Below are 18,774 nucleotides of genomic sequence, written 5' to 3'. Positions count from 1 at the left end.
TGTTTGGTTTAATTTTTAATGTTGCTCCCTACTTTTAGTTGAAAAACTTTTTTTTTTAATTAGACGAACATAATGGCACAGAAAAGTTAGTGTATAACAAATAATTATTTTTAATTTCTTGCATTTTGATAATCCTTTATTTTCAGTTTGATCTATAAACTAAAATTTCTAAAACTGAAGCTCTCTACCCTTTTTTTTCAGTCGCAAAAGTTAACTTTACTTCTAAAATATGTAAATCGGTTGTGTGAATACGTTTTGTACAAAAAGTGAATTTTTAACTCTAAAACGTCGTCCTTATATCTTTCTCAAAATTCCTTAATCAAAAGGCTTGAAAAGGCATCAATTACTTCCAATGGTATAGTCTGGCTAAAAGTGATCTTTCAAACACTGGTAAGCCTCTCAGTTGTTTAAATTGGTTATATCTAAAGGGAATGTAATTTGTCAGTTAATATTTATTAAATTCTGAATAACAAGTATTGTAAATTCAAAAAGGGTCTTCAAACCTATTTTTATTGTTATTTAACTAATTATTGAGCAATTGTAATTCCGTTAAATATGGCCATCAGAAAATCAACTTCTAAATATAAATTTTTCGTATATACCTGAAATACCTATTTAGTGAGATGAAGGCTTTCTTTTAATGGTGTTCTTTTCTTGTATGTTTTTATTTAGGTGGGTTTCTACTACTAGTACTACTAATAACTCACCGCGGAACCAAGCTGCCTGAGGCCAACATAGCTACACAGGGTCCTCCTCAATCCTGATGTATTTAAAGCCTCCCTCTTTACACCCTCCCAGGAAATTCCCATTTCCCTCGAGTCTTTCCTTATGACATCCTCCCACCCCAACCGCGGACGATCTTCTTTCTGTTGACTTTTGGCCGAAAAGGACAATCTTCGGCAATCTGTCATCCTTCATCCGTAGAACGTGCCCTAGCCATCCCCACCTTTCTCAGATTACTGTTTGAAATAATGTCAATCAGCCGGGTACTGTTGATTTTGTGGTTTTTATTTAATATTTTCTTGTTGGTAATGATTGCTATTGCATATTTAATGAAAATTTTTCGATGTAAGTCGACTGTCTTACGAATCCTGAAAACTTCATTTCTTTATCTGCTTGATGAAAATACACGTCTGCAGCTTCGGGATCCATCAAATTCTCAATAGAAACAGACTCAAAATTTTCACAAATATCATTTTCATGGTATTTTTTAAAGTTTAAAGGCTCAATTTGCAGATTCGGTGGTCATGGCTGTCTATCTATTTTCTAATTTAAGTTTTTTATTTACCTTTATCGAGTCTGCATTTTCTGTTCTAGGCAGAACTGGGTGATTCGATACCTGAAGACACAAATAATACTGGACAACTTAACGGAAGCCAGTCATTGAGTCTTGCAGAAACATCAGAAAGTATTCAATTAACAGACGAGGTTAGTGGCCGTGTTTTATATGCTGTGAAGATGGCGTCATAGTAGCTATCATTATAGATGGCGTCTAAATAGCGTGGCGTCATAGTAGTTTCAGGGTGGATTTTTCATGAGTTTGTTGACCCAAACCCATGAAACAAATATCTTTGTGGGGTAACACTGACAGGAAAGTTTAGCCCCTTGACTCATACAAATTTTAATGTCACAAAGTCAACATCTTTTAAAATGTGTCTAACTACCCTAATATTATGCAATGTCTTTGTTTTTCCGCCAAATGTAATGTAACAAATGAAGGCCTTGAGCGCTTGCATAGGTGGCTTTAGAAAACTGTTTTATGCAAATTTTTGATGCTTGATTTGTTCAAAAATCATTTTAAGATGTGCTCTTTAGGGTGTATATTATGCCTGGCGTATAGATAGAGGAATTTATTGAAAAGTGGCGAATAAAGAACAAAATAAAGAAATTCATACTTTAAAGAATAGACTGAAAATACTTACAACGATAATAATGATAAATGCAAGTCCAATTTTTTTTATTTAATTTTTGTATAAAATTTTTTTATTCAATTTTTTTATTTTTATTTTTTTTTATTCAATTTTTTTTATATTCAATTTTTTTATTTTTTTTTATTTTATTTCAAGTCCCATTTTTTTTATTTCTAGTTTCATACCGTCTTTGAACTGGAATAAACAAAGTAGTAGTAGTAGTAGAAGTAGTAGTAGTAGACAGGTTTAATAGCAAAAAACTTGGCAGCTATCGCTGATTTGCGTTTGTTTACAAAATATTCAAAATCAAACTACATTTGTAAATATAAATCAAACTATAAACATTAACTCTTTATTGTACATATCGACGAAAACCGGGACGAAAAAATTACCATATCGGTTTGTTCTTGCTTTAACGGGAATCAAATTATCTTGCTTTCTTATTCATGACGGTAGAGGTTGATCCGGTAGAATGTCACGGTGCTGAGATTTAGAAAGTAAGAACTTTCCAAGACTCATTATCAGAGTTTCATACCGGTTTTGGAGTGACGGCAGTCCTAGCACTTCCAGAGACTTTTCGTAGGGGATGGAAGAAAAAGAAATACAAAGTGGAAATCAGTAAAATCAATTCGATGTTAAATTTACACAAGTTAAGAAGTTACAAGGCATAATTACCAAGACCATATCCAGGGAGAGGGTTACCCCCCTCCGCCCGTAATGTTTATTCAGCTCGTAAAAACGTAAGAAAACTGCATATGAACATTTTTTGACGCGTTTTTAATGTGTTTTGTAACCCCCCGCTCCCTATTGCGGGTTCTGGTGGTATATCTACAGTTGCAAAATAATAGAACATTTACAATTTTGAAAGCAAACTTTTTTGAAACAACGGCTCGCATTCTCAATTCTTTTCTTTTGATAATTGTAGAATGTTATTTTTCTTATGTATTATTTTTTCTTTAATTTTTGTCTTTTTATTGTTTTCTGTCCTTTCTTTACTTAAATTGGCAAATCTGGTTTGGCAGAACAAGCTGAAATTTCTGAATTGTTCTGAATATCTTGCGATGCTATCAGGTGCGACGCTTGTTTTTGAATAAAATTCAGTATTTTGACTCTCTTTTTCATTAAGATTTATTATAATTCTTTTTCATTTTATTTTCTTTGCTATTTCCATAATTTTTTGCGTTTAATTTTCATCGTCATTTACCTTTCGAAATTAAATAATTTTTTAAAGAAAAACTCCTGTGCCCTTTTCATGAGGATGTTTATGGTTAATATTTATATTCTGATGGCCAATTTACGTTTATTAAATGTTAAAGCCATAAACACTTTTAAATCACTATTTTTAAATTACCACTATTCCGGGGTAATGGTGCATATCAGGGGACCATTTGCACGACCCCTAAAATTATGAAAACTACGGTTAAACAATTATAAATGTTTACTTATCTCCTTTTCAAAAACGACTTGCTTCACTAAAAAGACCCCCCTCCCCGAGCTGAAAAAATATGCAGCTCACTTGATGTATTCCTATTATATTTTGCAACAGTGAACCGTGGACGCTAATATTTTACAACTGGGGTCGCTGTCCAATCGGCGAAGAAAAGAGTATTGGTGCTGTAAAAATGCGATGGGAATATGTAAAGTTGGCAGTTTATATATCACAAAGGAGAACTACGTAAAGTACCTTCAGCCAGGAAGTGCAATGGGGGGCTGGGGGCCAACCATCCTGTGCTTTCGCACACCCTTCCTGCTTACCTTCCCCAGATTTCTCCAGGTACCCATTTAGAGCTGGGTCGACTCTGGCTGAGCTTACAGAGTCACGCCACTGACCCCTGTCCCAAACCAAATAACTGGTCACAACTGGGATTGAACAGCGTGCCAACCACTCAGCCAGGACGGCATAAGGACTGTCCTTTCAGGAATGACAAAAGTAAGTATTGATGATTGTTTTCGAAATTACTTAGGGTCTTCTTCATATGATTCACTGATTTGCGCCTTTACCTATTCTTGGTCGCTTTTTTTTGTTTTAGATCGACTCTTTTTCTTTCTGTTTTTCTTTAATTTTGGTGTATTTTTTTCCTTCATCTAGTTTCCAGAATTAGCAAATCTTGAGGGACAAAAATGTCGTGCGCCTTTTAGTCACTCATGGGGACCTATCGATTATCACAATGCTATGATTGTCGGCTTGGAAGGAATTGAAGTCTCTGATGGGGAGCCTTGTATAAAGGTAAATTCAAAGAATTTTATTGATTAGATTACCTACTTATTGCTTGTATATATTTGCCATTTCTTTGAAAACGTCCTGATGGATACAGAGAATAGTGGAGAGTTTCTCGTCCTCGCGGCTCACGGTGTCTCTCATGCTTTTGATTCTGGTGTGCATTCATATTTGTTTTACAGTGCACAGTAGTGAAGTCTCAATCGTTCAGTTCTGCGGATTTAAAAATCTGAATGTGAGATTATGTGTCGTCGTGAAAGTGCCTACTCGTCATGGTAACGTAATGTGTAAAGCCACAATTCGAGTTTGGAAAAGAATCCGCAAGGCTGGGTTAATTTCGCCACCATTGTATAATAATAGTGTGGTTGCACCCTAGAAAAAGGTGAGAATTAGTTTTATTTTAAAGGTTTGCAGCTTTTCATACTCAATTATGCTGACGACATCCTGAATTTAAGTAGAACCATGTCGTCTGTCGAGGAGAATTTTTCTGTGCTCAGTAGGGAATATGCCGAAATTGGTCTCAAATTTGATGCTTGCATTCAGCAAATCTGTCGGTGATGTTGGATGCGTACAGTTAGGAAATCAGAGTATTCAGTTATCTGATTGTATTAAGTATCCTGGTCTTCCGATAGGGGATAGGGTAAAAACGACAAGGATTCTCCTTATCCCAAATCTAAGTGAGAAATATAGAAAAGCGTTTGGTATGCAAGTTCGCTGTAAAGCTTGCTACAGCAGGTGTATTCTCGGCCGTGTCAACAACACTTTTATGATGCCTCATGTCCTCGCATTAACTCCATTTTGGAATATATTTACGGCTACTGATAAAAAGACTATTAGATCCTTATATTTCCGTTTCACGAAATTTCTCTTGTGTTTACCTCTATGGGCTAGAAACAAAAGACTAGTGTCAGCCTACGGGGTAACTGGGGCACTAACAGTGGCTGAACAGCGTCACGGTCGCTATTTATCTAGACTTGATAGGACAAACAGCCTCCATCCTGCAATGTGCTAATAGAAATATTTGAATTTGTTCCTGCTAGTATATATTTCTTTTTTTCTTTTTTGTGGGTGTGTTCTTCTTTCATTCTCTTTTTTCTCCTTTTCTTTTGTCTTTTCGTCTACCCCATATTGAACTCTTGTGTATTTTTGGGCAATAAATATATTGATTGATTGTTTACATCAGTCTTAATAAAATTACATTGAAAACGAGATGATTTAGATGTCTTTGGGACAGAATATACATTCGCTTGATTATGTTAAACTCTAAAACCCGGAAATTTGAAAAAAATGTATGCACGTAAAAAAAGATAAATTTCAAGGTTATTCAAATATATTTATTTAGATGATGCTTTCCATTTGATGTTGTGTATCTGTTCTAGAGTGCCGATGAAGCGACTATATTATTTATCTTCAAAAGGGGATACTATAGGCAACAATATGTTGTGTGTCTATGCAATGCAAGGAAACAAATCCTTTCTGGAATCCTTTTTTGACAAATTGAGTAGGTGAATGGAGCTATTAAAGATCTTCGGGATTAAATATTTCATATGGACTGTTTTCTTTTACGAACTTAACGCTACAGAAAACCTTAATCGCGAACGGAGAGCAGGGCTCGTGAAGTTTGGTATATGAATAGCAGAACAAAATCCAGTACATCTCGTTGTAATCAAATGATAATGAAAAATAACCTGGTTTGCCCCCCCCTCCCCCCAAAAAAGAAACATAAAACAAAGAAATGCTGGGGAAAGGGGCATGGGAGGCAACGCTAACATGGGAACACTAAAATAAACACATACAAATAATTGTAATATATTTTAATATTCCATCATAATTAGTCAACAAGTAATCTTTAATATTTTCTTCTTTTAATTCAACTGAAGTATCTGGGATGAATGAATTAGAGTTTTATCATTCAACTTCTGTTCGTTTGAAATCAATGGTATTTGGTTTCTAATTGGAAATCCAGGTTTTTCATAACTATTATAGGTGCGTTTTGTGACGCCTAAGAGCCGAATGATGAGGTAGAATCACCATCTTTTTTTTTTTTTTTTTTTTTTTTTTTTTTTTTTTTTTTTTTTACAAATAATTGCTTGGATTTTGTATTTGAAAATGCGATATCGAAGCATTAACTTCCCTTATATATTTTAAATATATAAAAAAATATTGTTCCCAGAATCGTAACTATCAACCGGTCATATGATCCATCTTCAAAGGGGGATAATATAGCCAAAATTATTTGGTTTTCCTATGAAATGCAAGGAAACAAATGCTTTCTAGGAGGCGTTATTGGAAATTTTGAGAGTAAATAGTTTTGGTAGGTCAATGAAGCCATCAGGGATTTTCAGGATTTGATATTTAATCTAATTTACGTAAGTACTTCAGCTGGTTTTGTATTAAATCAGGAGTTAAGCATGGTTGTGTTCTATTCCTCTTTAAATGGATCACTTTGATGGACGTTCCCATTTGATGGTCCCCCATCAAACGGGGAAGACAAACTGTCCTGTACTTAGATTGTGCTGATGATTTAAGCATCCTAGATGAAAGTTTGAGCAAATTGAAAGAACTTCTATGGGTTTTGCGTGTTCAGTGTGCTAGGATGGTCTTGAAAATTGCTGTTAAGAAGATTGTGTTAAGAAGTCACTGTGGCTAGGTATAAGTGAAGATGGAAAGTTGATGCTGGGTATCGAAAAATTGATCAGGTGGGCAGCTTCATTTACCTTGATAGTATTATTAGTAAAGACGTTGGGAGCAGGGAAGATGTTAAAAGTAGAATAGTCAAGGCTCAAGGTGTTTTCAGCTGAAGATTGTCTTTTTCGGCCAACCGTCTAGGGATTGCCGGAAAGCAGGTCGTCCTTGTCTGGGATGGGATGACGTCATAAAGAAAGATTTAAAAGAAATGGAAGGCTTTGAATAGATAGGGGTGGAAGAGAAGCGTGCGTAGCTGTGTTGGCCTCAGGCGGCTTGGGGTTGCGGTGAGTTGTTTGTAGTAGTAGCTGTCTGGAAGCTCCATTTATCTGGCCCTATCTTTCTTTTTAAAATGTCAATAAAGATAGGCTTGGATAGTTCTTGTTTTTCCTAAATATTCTGTCTTGATAGGTTCGTATATTTTATTTGATGCCTACTCATGAATCAATGAAAACTTGTCAATATTTTTTGGATGGCAAATGTCGTTTTGATGAAGAAGAATGCAGATTTTCACATGGGGAAATCGTCAGTCTTCAAGATCTTAGAGACTATGAGTAAGTTCTTGTAAGGTATTTCATCCCTTTGGTTGAATGATATCTAAACCTATGCCGAAAAATTGCGCTTGTTTTGAAAATTTTGATGTTGCCTAAAAAGTCAATTACCCAAATTTCTTGGAATGTTTGAAAACTAGATCAGGAAAAATTCCTGGAATGAAAAAGACAACAGAAGAAGGATAAGACCAAAAATAAGATTTTTATTAATAAAAAGAAGAAAAGGGATAAACCGAAGGTATGCCTACCTATAGGAACATAGTTTATTAAAAAACAGATTTTAGGCTGCATTTGTGTGCTATAAATTTTATTGTGAAAAATGAAAAAAAAACATAACAAGGATAGTAATTGGTTTTCTCCTTTTTAGTGTTAAACTTTAGTACTTTAAATTAAACAAGATAAGTTATTTCTGACAATTAAAATTAATGTGAATTTGAAATTTTTTATTCGTTTTTTAAAACTTGAATGTGGTGTTGCGTTAAGCGTGTTCAAAGTGTCCAATATAGCCGTCTAGTTTTTAAGTTATTTGTACCTGTCGAACCATGGCAAAAAAAAAAATCACAGATGGCTTTGATGGAATAGTTCTGGAAGAAAGTTCCACATAAAATTGGCGAAGCCCTTTTATATTTTACTTTAACTGAAGTGCTTCGTTAAATTTAAGTTGTGTAAGTTTATGGAGATTTTTCTAAAAATGGATATACAAGCTAAATCTTGAGTGTAGATGGTGAATTTTCAAGTGAAAAACAAGGGAGTGACATGGTTAGGTGCATTTTCGCTGCGATGTCCGTTTGAACTTGAAGTGATGAAAACTATTCCAAGATAATGTCTTGGAAAAAGAAAATAATCTTTTGACTATTACTTGTATGTATTAAAACACAATTTTGCTAAAGAGCTAGTTCAACTTTGCAGTGTAATTATTGAACGGAAACTCCCAGAAATATGTAATGGTTTCAGAATAGAGTAACAAAAAAAATGGGGAAAAATCATCTATAACACTTATTAAAACACTTAAAAAGGCACGGAACAAAGCAACGCACTATCGGCGGCCGAAAAAACGAACTATTGACCTTGATCCTAAGCGTATGTGAACCGAATATTCATTCTGATTCAAAATATACAACAACGTAACCAGAAGCACGTGACTATTCCCAACAAACATAACAACTAAGCAAAAAATGAAATTTGGTTCCGTTTCTCAACCAATCTTGTAAAATTTCTAATCCAATCTCAAATTTTTTGGTTCGCTTTTTGGTAGTTTTTTTGGTAATTTTTTGGTAGTTTTTTTGGTTCGTTCTGAAACTTCACAGCTTTAGTAATAAAATTCAACTACTTAAATGTATTTATTGCCTTTTGGAGGAGAGGAGGAGGCAGAAAGCGGGGCACCCCCGCTTTCCCCGGGTATTCGATGGATACCCGGGCCGAGACCTTATAGGTTTCACGAGACCTTGTAGGGCTGAAACCCTTGTAGGATTTGTTTTTAGATTGACAGATTTGTTGGCTATTTTGGAAGACACGGCATTCAAAATATAAGTGAAAATTTGACCCAGATCATACATTTTCTTTGACTCCCTGAGGCAGGTTATATATACACTATCTTCGTAAGTGAGCAATAATTGTGCATATATATATGTTCTCGAAAACGGCTCCATTTTTTTTTTTGGGGGGGGGGGAATTTGTATCTTGGGATATTCTCGCATAAAAAAAGATCTGGATAGGTCAGAAATCTGAGAAAATTCGAAGTCTGAGAAGAAGGGCCTTAATTTGGTTTTTGCTAATGACTTCATGTACTATGTTAGTACATCATATAAGAACTTGTCATGGCATCATATAAGTACTTATATGATGTCATGTATAGTATAAATAAGATTGTAGAGTTTCCAACGTAACAGTTGTTTTTATATAGCAAGTCAAAAATTAGAATGAAGAGCAAAGACGCGTGGTTAGAAGACATGCAACAACGAGCATATGGGCAAGTCAAAAATGAAAAATAAGAACAAAGACGCACGCGGTTAGAAGACATGCGACACCGAGCATATAAGCGATTCAATGAAAATCAACCTGGACAGCGAGAATCAAATGGATTTTGATATGGATAAGGTCATCAATGCCTACCATAAATTTCTTAAAAAACAAAGATATGGCGATATGTATATCATAATCATGAAAGACTAGCTGTTGGTGTGGCGCTTCGCGTCACACCAACACCTAGTTGGTGGGGGGCCCAAGCCCCCCCCCCCGCGTGTAAGTCGTTACGTGCCATTGTAGTTGTGTCCCTGTGTCCCACATGTGAATATAGATAGATATACATATATATGTTTTTAATTACGTAATATATTATATATTACGTTTTTAATTACGTTCTTCTGTCATTTGGGCGTGAAGCCTGTTTTCACGCTGTTGTTGTGATTCCTCGGCACGCTTTCTTTTCATACTTTCTCTATTAGCCGCAAGCCTGTTTTCACGCTGTTGTTGTGATTCCTCGGCACACTTTCTTTAATTATTTTTTCTATTAGCCGCAAGCCTTTTGGCATGAACTCTTTGAGCAGCTTCCTTGGCTGTTTCTTCTGCCATTGTAGAATCTTCTGTCATTTTAAGATCTATATTAAAAATTTCTCTTTGAAAGACCTTCTTATATACTTATAATGACGTCATATACAAAGCCTTTCACGTCATAACAAACATGACGTCAGTCGACAAACAACTTCATGACGGAATAATGCTCAATCCTTATAATGACGTCAGTCGACAAACATGACGTCAGTCGACACACAAACATGACGTTTGTCAACACTCAAACAAACAACTTATTTTTATATATATAGATAAGCCGAGGTAAAACGATACAAACAAATTGAAAATGATAGTGATGATGATTGGGTTTTGGATTTAGACATTTATAAGGTCATCAACGCCTACCATACCTTTGAATATAAAAAATATGAACTAGATAAATCGTTGGAAGAAAAAGAAGTTTTTGTCCCACCACCTGAACAATTAAAAGAAACAAAAACTTGGCAATATGTCTTTCATAATCTTTGTTAGAAATCGGACTTTTCCAAAGATCAAATATCTTTGAAAAGACAGCACATTGTCTCACATTGACTGCGGTTGGAAGACAAGCGACAATTAGAATCCATATGTAGAAGTCTGCCGCTTGCCGAGTACTGGGTCCTGACGGCGAGGCCACTGGGCTCCCGGTATATATATATATATATATATATATATATATATATATATATATATATATATATATATATATATATATATATATATATATATATATATATATATATATATATATATAGGTGAAAAGAAAGACAGTTTGTGTTCATCTCTTCTGCAAAACAAATTGTATTTTATTTTGTTCCATGTCAAAAGTAAATTTATCAGGGTGTTTTTCGTTTGGGTACATGTGACGTCAATCATAAGAAAAATGTTTTCCAAAATTATTTACGGCCCTAAATGAATTTTTCCAATGTCGTTACCTATCAAGATCTTTATCATATCGGAAACGAGCTAATTATCTTAATACGAACAATCTTATTAAACGAGCAATAATCACCAATTGAAGCTTGGTCACATGGGAACCAAGTGACCAATTATTATTATTTTTTTTTCGCCATGCATGTCATTTAGTTTGAAGTCAGTGAGAATCCGAGACTCATTTCAGAGCTATCAAACAGGAATGCTTTTATGTTAAACCTCGGAAGCAATTGATTAGTCAACAAATTGTGTTTTGAAACTCTTCCAACTTATATTCAAGACTTTCAACTCTGAGGGTTTCTAGTTTCAGTTACAAAACGATCTATGAAAAATATTAAGGGGTCTGGAAGGGAAAAACGATTGTTTTCCAGTGTTTTGACTTTTCTAGATCGTTTTTTACTCTGGGAATTCCAATTTTCAGAAGAAATATATATTATACCGATAGATATTCATATATACAATTTATGCTCTTATATTGATATTAATTAAAAAAATCTTTTTCCACAAAACATGTTTTTCAAGGAAAATTAAAGAACTCCATTAAACCAAAAATGAGCAAAAATAAAATCAAACAAGCGCAAAACTACCACAAATCAGCATCAATAAATTTTAGGTTTCATAAATGAAACCTAAAACGAACCGAAATTACAATAAATAGCCAAGTCAAACTCAAAGTGAGCAGAAATCGACATTGCAAATACAAACAAAATACAAATATAATACAAAAATAATATATGTAATAAAAGTAGTATGTAATAGGTAATATGTAAATATGTAATATGGAAATGAAATATGCAAATAATGTAATATGTTATATGTGTAATATGTAAATGTTAATATGTAATTTGTAATATGTAAATACGTAATGTGTAATTGCAAATATGTAATAGGTAAAAAGATAACACAAAAATACCAAAATAAAATACATACTTACTTACGAAACGATTGCCTGTCCATGGATTGCTCTTTGCGGTTGATTGTGTATGGCTATGCTGTTTGACCTATTTAATTTGATGGATGAGTAGGGTTAAGGCCTTGTTCAAGTACGGACCTATATTAATTACTAAAGTACGAAAACAGTCTTCCTTTCACCTTCTGTCTTTTTTTTGTTTATATATTTATTTTTTTTTATTTTTTTTTATTATTTATTATTCATTATTATTGTATTTTAAATAATTTTTATTATTTAATGTTTATTATTTATTACTATTTTTTTGAGTTTATATTTTTTATGTTTGATTTTATGGTGTGCGTTTGTTTCTGTGTTTGTGCTGTTGCACTGGTGATTTCTTTTTTCACTGTAGTCTTTTCAGCGGAAAAGAAAATAATAGTTTAAATATTTTCGGTTTTTCTTTAACAATTTATATTTTAGCCTGCTATTTGTATGCTGAAAAACAAATTTCAACAATTTTTTAACCACATACACCCGATTAAAAATCTGGACATAGATTGTAGTGTTTGATTTGGTTTTATCCCCCCTCTAGTTGACCTGAAAAATAAAACTTGATATTATTCGCAAAAAATGTATCTATGCTGTTTGACAGCTTGAACACACTTAAAATATTTAATTATAATTTTTATATTTTTTATTTAATTTAAATTAATAAATTTTATTTATTAATATTTTTTATTTAATTAAATTTTAAATAAATTTTAACTAATTAAAAGTTTTAATAAAATTTTAAGAGCAGAAGTAGTAATAGAAGTAACCCCGAAAGTTTGAACATAATGCAGCCGGTCTTGAGATGCTGCTTATTGGCAATCTTATTGGCAATCAGCATACACACAGTGCTTTTTGATTTAATCTCGAGGCAATATTTACTTTTTAAACATATAGGCAACTTGCATAACTCTGGGGAATTGACCTACGGAATAGCCCTAGAGATACAGTTACAAGACCTTTCAACTATGCTGAACAAAATGACAATGTTAAATATTGACTTGAAGTGTTTGGAAAATTATGAGCGAAAAAGAAGGGCTGATTGCCTTCCAATCACTTTTGACTCTTAAAAAGGGTACTAGAACTTTGAATTTTCCATCAATCTAACTCCTTTAAAATATCAATGATATTACTAGCTAGGGTGGACCAGCGCTGCCTATGATATTGCTTATATACTCCTTTAATACTTGTATGTGCATAGTTTTTGTTTAATTGAAATTCCCCCTAAACGTTTCTACTTAATGCCCATAGTGTCAATAGTTACAGTAACCGTATAAGTAGTATCAAAAACATAGGGTCTTCTGCTAGTTGAAAATCTTTCAAAACTTACCCTGAAAGGTCTAACTTAATAATGAAAGCCCTTATTGTGATATTGCTCTGTTACCCTATTGACAATCTAAATGATCACAGTTCGTTTTGATTTAGTTCAGCATCGACCTTGAAAGCTTGAAAGCTTGAAAGCTGAATATTCCTTGAAATCTCCACCTTAATACCTTTAGCTTGAGAAGTAGCAATGGTTTTAGTAGCAGTAGTAGCACGAGTAGCAGTATGCAAATAGCACCTTTTTTCTAACATCCCCTTCGAAACACAATGAAATTTTTAACTTGATACCATCAACCGGTCTTGAACCACTACTGATGCGTCGCCTTGACAACCTATATAGATATAGCGTGTTTCGTTTATTTCAACATAGTCACAATGCTACCCAAAATTTTTGGCTTAATGCCCTTACGTTTATTATTATTAATAATAGTAGCACCAGTAGTTATAAAAGTAGCTGTAAGAGTAGAGTTAATAGTAGTAGTCTTAGCCTTAGTAGCAGTAGTAGTAGTTGCAGTAAGAATAATAATAGCATTAGTAGTAGTTGTAAGAGTAGAAGCAGTAGTATTATGATGCAAATATTGTCTTTTGGTTAGTTGAACATCCCTCACAACAAGCGTCTTAATTTTAATTTCACGTATGAAACTGTTCCTAAGATATTGCTGATAACCCCTTTTGAAAACCTGCATACAGATGGCAGGTTGCCATCCGTACAACAGAAATTTTCTGAAAAATTCTCAGAAAATTTCACCTTCATACCCTTAGGTATGAAGTCACATCAGTAGTATAACTACTCAGCTTAATACATTTAGCTATTACTGTGATAATGCCGATTTGCTCTTTTGATAACCTGCATATTCGTACACTTCTTGAGATTTTCATCTTAATGCTCTTAACCTTACAAGCAGTTGCGACAGAAGTAGTAGTTGGAGGAATAGTAATAAGAGTAGTAGAACTAGTAAATGTTGCAGTAGCAGTAGTACCAGTAGTATAAATAAGTATGCACAACCACCCTTTCCATACAAACCTTATTTGCCCCTGGGGCATAACTTACAACACTTGCTTTGAGAGTTAAGGGTGCTGTGGTGTCTTCCTCGAAGACATAATATCCTCACCCTTCATCTCCAAATAATACAATTACTATCTCTAAATTTGAATTGGATATCTTTGGGGAAATGATGAGCGTGGGGGGGGGGGGGGGCTGGTTGCTCTTAATTCACTTTTGACTCTTGCGCTATAAGTTTCAATTTCAAATCAAATGAGCCCCATCCGAAGTTTATGCGACAACCCATTCCATAAACAATTTATATGACCCCAGGATATGACTTACAACCCTATCCCAAGGGCACTGGATGGATTGTTTCAACACTAGATGTGTTTTTATATGTTCTTTGGACTATTTTGAGAAAAGTAGCCATCTCACAATTTTAATCGGATTTGTTTGGTGAAAAGGTAGTCGGGGGGGGGGGGGGGGGTAGGGGGGCTATCTGTCCTCCATCTCTTTTAACTCTTAAAAGGGAACGAGAACTTCCAATTTTTAGCGAAATGAGCCTCCTCTAAAGTTTATACTACCATTCCTTCAATAAAAAAACGTAAATACCCTTGGTCATAACTTACAACCCTTGCCCCCAGGCGTTGGGGTTTGCTTCAACCCCAAAAGCCTAGTTATATGATATTTAGACTATTTTGAATAAAAGTGGCTATCTCAAAATTTCCATTAGATGCATTTCGGGACTATACGACGAGTGTATGTGTGTGTGGGAGGGATAGCTGCCTTCCGATTACTTTGAATCTTAAAAAGAGCACTAGAGCTTCTGATTACCAATCCAATGAGCCCCGTCTGAAGTTTATATGACCATGCTTTCTGTAAAAACCTAACGTGCCCCCAGGGGGTATCTTACAACCCTTGCCCTGACGGCTGGGGGGATTTGTTATCCTCAGATACATATTTCCTGGATCTGTCAAACACGTTGAACAACATGGCTATCTAAAATTTTTTATTTGAAGTGTTTAGGAAAATGATGGGTTTAGGGGGGGGGGGACATTTTCCCTCCGATCACTTTCGACTAATAAAAAAGACACTAGTCCCTTCATTTTCCAGGCAAACGAATCCTTTTTGAAGTTTCTACGACAATGCTTTCTATAAAAACCATATATGCCCCAAGGGCATAACTTCAAATTCTTTTCCTGAGGGCTGTGAGTGGGTTGTCATCCTTAAAGACACAATTTCCAGGCCTTTTAACTACGTTGAACAAAATGGCTATACAAAAATATTGATCGGAAGGGTTTGGGAAAATGAGGGGCGCGGGGGCTGGGCCATTCGTCCTCCGATCATTTTTGACTATTAAAAAGGGCACTAGCCCTCTCAATGTCCAATGAGATGAGCTTTTTCTGAAGTTTCTACGACAACGCTTTCTTTAAAAACCTTATATGCCCCCAGTCCATAACTTACAACATTCGCCGTGTGGGCGGAGGTAGCTGCCCTCCGATCACTTTAACTGTTAAAAAGGGTACTGGATCTTCTGATTACCAATCCATTGTGCCCCCTCCGATGTTTATATGACCGTGCTTTCTCTAACAACCTCATATACCCCCATGGCATAACTTACAACCCTTTTCCTGAGGGCTTGGGGGATTTGTTTATCCTCAAAGACAGTTTCTGGACCTTTGAACTACGTTGAACAAAATGGCTATCTAAAAATTTTGTTTGGATGTGTTTAAGGAAATGGTGGGCGTGGGCCTGTTAGATGCCCTCCAATCACTTTTGACTATGAAAACGGGTACCAGTCCTCTCAATTTCCAATTGAACAAGTCCCCTTTAAAGTTTTCTACGACAGTGCTTTGTATAACAACCTTATATACCCCCAGGGTATAACATACAACCTTTTTCCTAAGGGCTGTGGAGGGGGAGGGTTCATCCTCAAAGACATAATTTTCGGACCTTTCAACTTCGTTGAAGAAAATGGCTATATCAAAATGTTGATCGGAAGTGTTTGGGGAAATAATGGGCGTTGCAGGAGGGGCATTTGCCTTCCGATCAATTCTGACTATTAATAAGGGCACTAGCCTTCTCAGTCCGGGAAACTACAATGAGATGAGAAGCAATTCAGTGGTTTTTGTAATTGAAAGTTTGGATTTTGTCGTTACTAAATCTAAAAGGGAATTTGTTTTAACAGGCGGGAGGGGGAAAAGCCTTTTATAAAATGTAATGCAGATTCCTTGGTTACGGGCCTAGAGTGCTTTAAGTACGCAGTCCTTGTCGCAGCCCATAAACCCTTGAAAAATGACGCCACTAAGACACTTTTGGACGATTCGACAGTTAATGGGGGTGAAGAGGGGGCAGACTTTCCTAAAGTAGATTTTTTATAGTTTAAAGGGGCAATATCCTGTAACACTAAAGGGGATAGACATTTGTGATAGAGCTAATGAACATGTAAAGATTGGTGTTACAGTTTTACAATACGATACAGGATATGAAGTGGGACAACTTAAAGATAAAAAGGGGGTAACATATTCAGTGAGGGCTTCGTCCATTGAATCGATGCAACACTTGGTATGGCTTCTTCACGAGCCTGCCAAAGACTCTGATTCAGTTGGACATTTTGCCCAATTACAAATATTAGTCGGTCTTTAACGGAGGGAAAAGGTCACATCGGGGTGAATGTTTTTATTTTCCAATGTGTCTGTCAAGATTTCATACTGAATTAAAGTTAAAACACCACTTGAGAAACTGTAAGTGTCCACTGAATGGGTACCATTCCGTTGAGACGGCTTTGGATGACAATGCCATCTTGCGTTTCAAGAATTTTCAGAATTCGTTCTTGTAGAGCGACAAAGGTGGCTTTAGACATCAAAGTTAAACCTATTGATGTATGCGATGCATAAAACTCGAATCGTGTTAAAGATCATGAAGCCATTGCATTCTCGTATGCCCATGTGCAAAGAGATGCTAGTAATACCATGTAATTGGTAGAGGTATTTGAGACATTGGGTGCGGAAGATTGTGTAGGCGCAGCTATGGTTGCACTTATTAAAACAACAAATAAGTCAGTTTCGCGGCGGTGCAATGTAAATCACCCAATGATTCTATCGACGAGTTGGCAATTAGAAATAAAGAAATTTGTTGGGTATGTTAGGGGAAATTTGTTGAGGGTTGTGGGGAAACGCAAGTCTGCGACCATGATCATTTAGGCAATCCAATTTTATCTGAAGCAACTAGCTTTCATGGACTGGCACATAAATCTTGTAATTTTAACGTTAAGCAGCAATATTTTCTAACGGTTTACATGTAAAATTCCAACTATGATTTAAAATTCATATTATCACCGTTGGCACGTTTGCAGTGAGGTGGTGTTGTAGATGGTGCATAGATAGATGGCTCTTTTTCATATAACATTATACCCAAATCATCTGAGAAGTTGCTGCTCTTAGAATTCAAATAGAAAACCGTTGAAAATAATAATACGAACTTGAACAAAATCCGTTTTTTTATTCCTATACTTATTTCCCCAAATCTATGTCAGTTGATTCAAGTAAAAAAAGTGAGGATTTTAATAGTTTCCCTCCTTAAACAGCGCTTAGGAGAGGATGAAATGCATGATTTATTAACGTGTAAAGGCCTATACCCCTACGTGTACTACAGCTCTACGTGAGACCTAACAACTTTTTTTACTGGCTGACAGACCTTTTTTACCAACAACAATTATGTACTTCTTACCCAAAACACAGAATAGGTTAGTCCAAAATAAGAACTAACAACAGCAAAAAAAGAAACAAAAAGGTAGAGAAGAAAAGTTACAAAAGGGTAAGAAAATAAAATTGGGCTATGCCATGAGCCTGGTAAAACTGTGATAAGAACCTAAAGTAAAAAACAAAAGCACTTCTTGACAGCTTATCCGACAGTGTCTTAAACGACATACTAAAATCAATAGCTTCATATTTAGTAATAATTTTCCTATCGTTTTCGAATAGTTTTCTTATAGTTGTCATAAGAAAATATTACGCCATGCATCTGAGTCAGGTCTTAGCTCTCCTAGCATACTTCTGCATCCCGAGTGGGAAAATATGCTTGTGGCGGGAGGATAACTCTCGATTCTTTCTTGGTGCCTCTGGAAGTACAACAAAAGTGCTTAAACTTACCTTGCCTTCTGTATTTTCAGAGAGCCAAATTTTTTGGGTATTACTAAATTGAGTAAAATCCTTTGCCGTTACGAAGAAAATGATTTATGGTATAATGCGGCTGTAAAATCAGTTGGAGAAAACAATCGCCTCATCATTGTCTATGATAGCTATCCAAATCAAGATTATGAAGTTGGCTTGGAGGATGTTTGGCCTTTAGGTAAGTTGTTACTGGTCTGGATTCGTTAAATATGCTGTCGACGATGTTGAGCCACTCACCAGAATCCCTTTTCTTTCATGATTGTTCGTGGCAAGTTTGGACGCAAATTCATCCTCTTCCTCTTTGGTTGCTTCTATTGTTAGCCTCCATCATTAGTATATTTATACTATTCTATTATTCTATTTATACTATTCTATATTCTACAGTCTATCTTTCATGATTGTTCGTGGCAAGTTTGGACGCAAAAATTCATCCTCTTCCTCTTTGGTTGTTTCTTTTATCAGCCACCATTATTATTCTATTCTGTATTCTATAATATATGTCATTTA

General features: G+C 35.2%; 1 protein-coding gene across 2 annotated transcripts in view; it reads left to right on the top strand.

Annotated features, from left to right (window-relative positions):
* LOC136029455 (zinc finger CCCH-type with G patch domain-containing protein-like) overlaps positions 1 to 18,774 on the top strand; it is a 58,776-nt gene that overhangs the window by 12,952 nt on the left and 27,050 nt on the right. For both annotated transcript variants that reach the window (XM_065707867.1, XM_065707866.1), the window contains exons 3-6: positions 1,318 to 1,428; positions 4,000 to 4,137; positions 7,225 to 7,367; positions 18,267 to 18,445. In XM_065707867.1, the coding sequence (XP_065563939.1) occupies positions 1,318 to 1,428; positions 4,000 to 4,137; positions 7,225 to 7,367; positions 18,267 to 18,445 (571 nt within the window). The remainder of the gene's footprint in view (positions 1 to 1,317; positions 1,429 to 3,999; positions 4,138 to 7,224; positions 7,368 to 18,266; positions 18,446 to 18,774) is intronic.

The sequence above is a fragment of the Artemia franciscana genome, chromosome 7, assembly GCF_032884065.1.
Source record: "Artemia franciscana chromosome 7, ASM3288406v1, whole genome shotgun sequence".
Lineage (NCBI taxonomy): Eukaryota > Metazoa > Arthropoda > Branchiopoda > Anostraca > Artemiidae > Artemia > Artemia franciscana.
The sequence above is the reverse complement of the archived record's forward strand: the minus strand, read 5'-3'. Positions and strand labels throughout refer to the sequence as shown.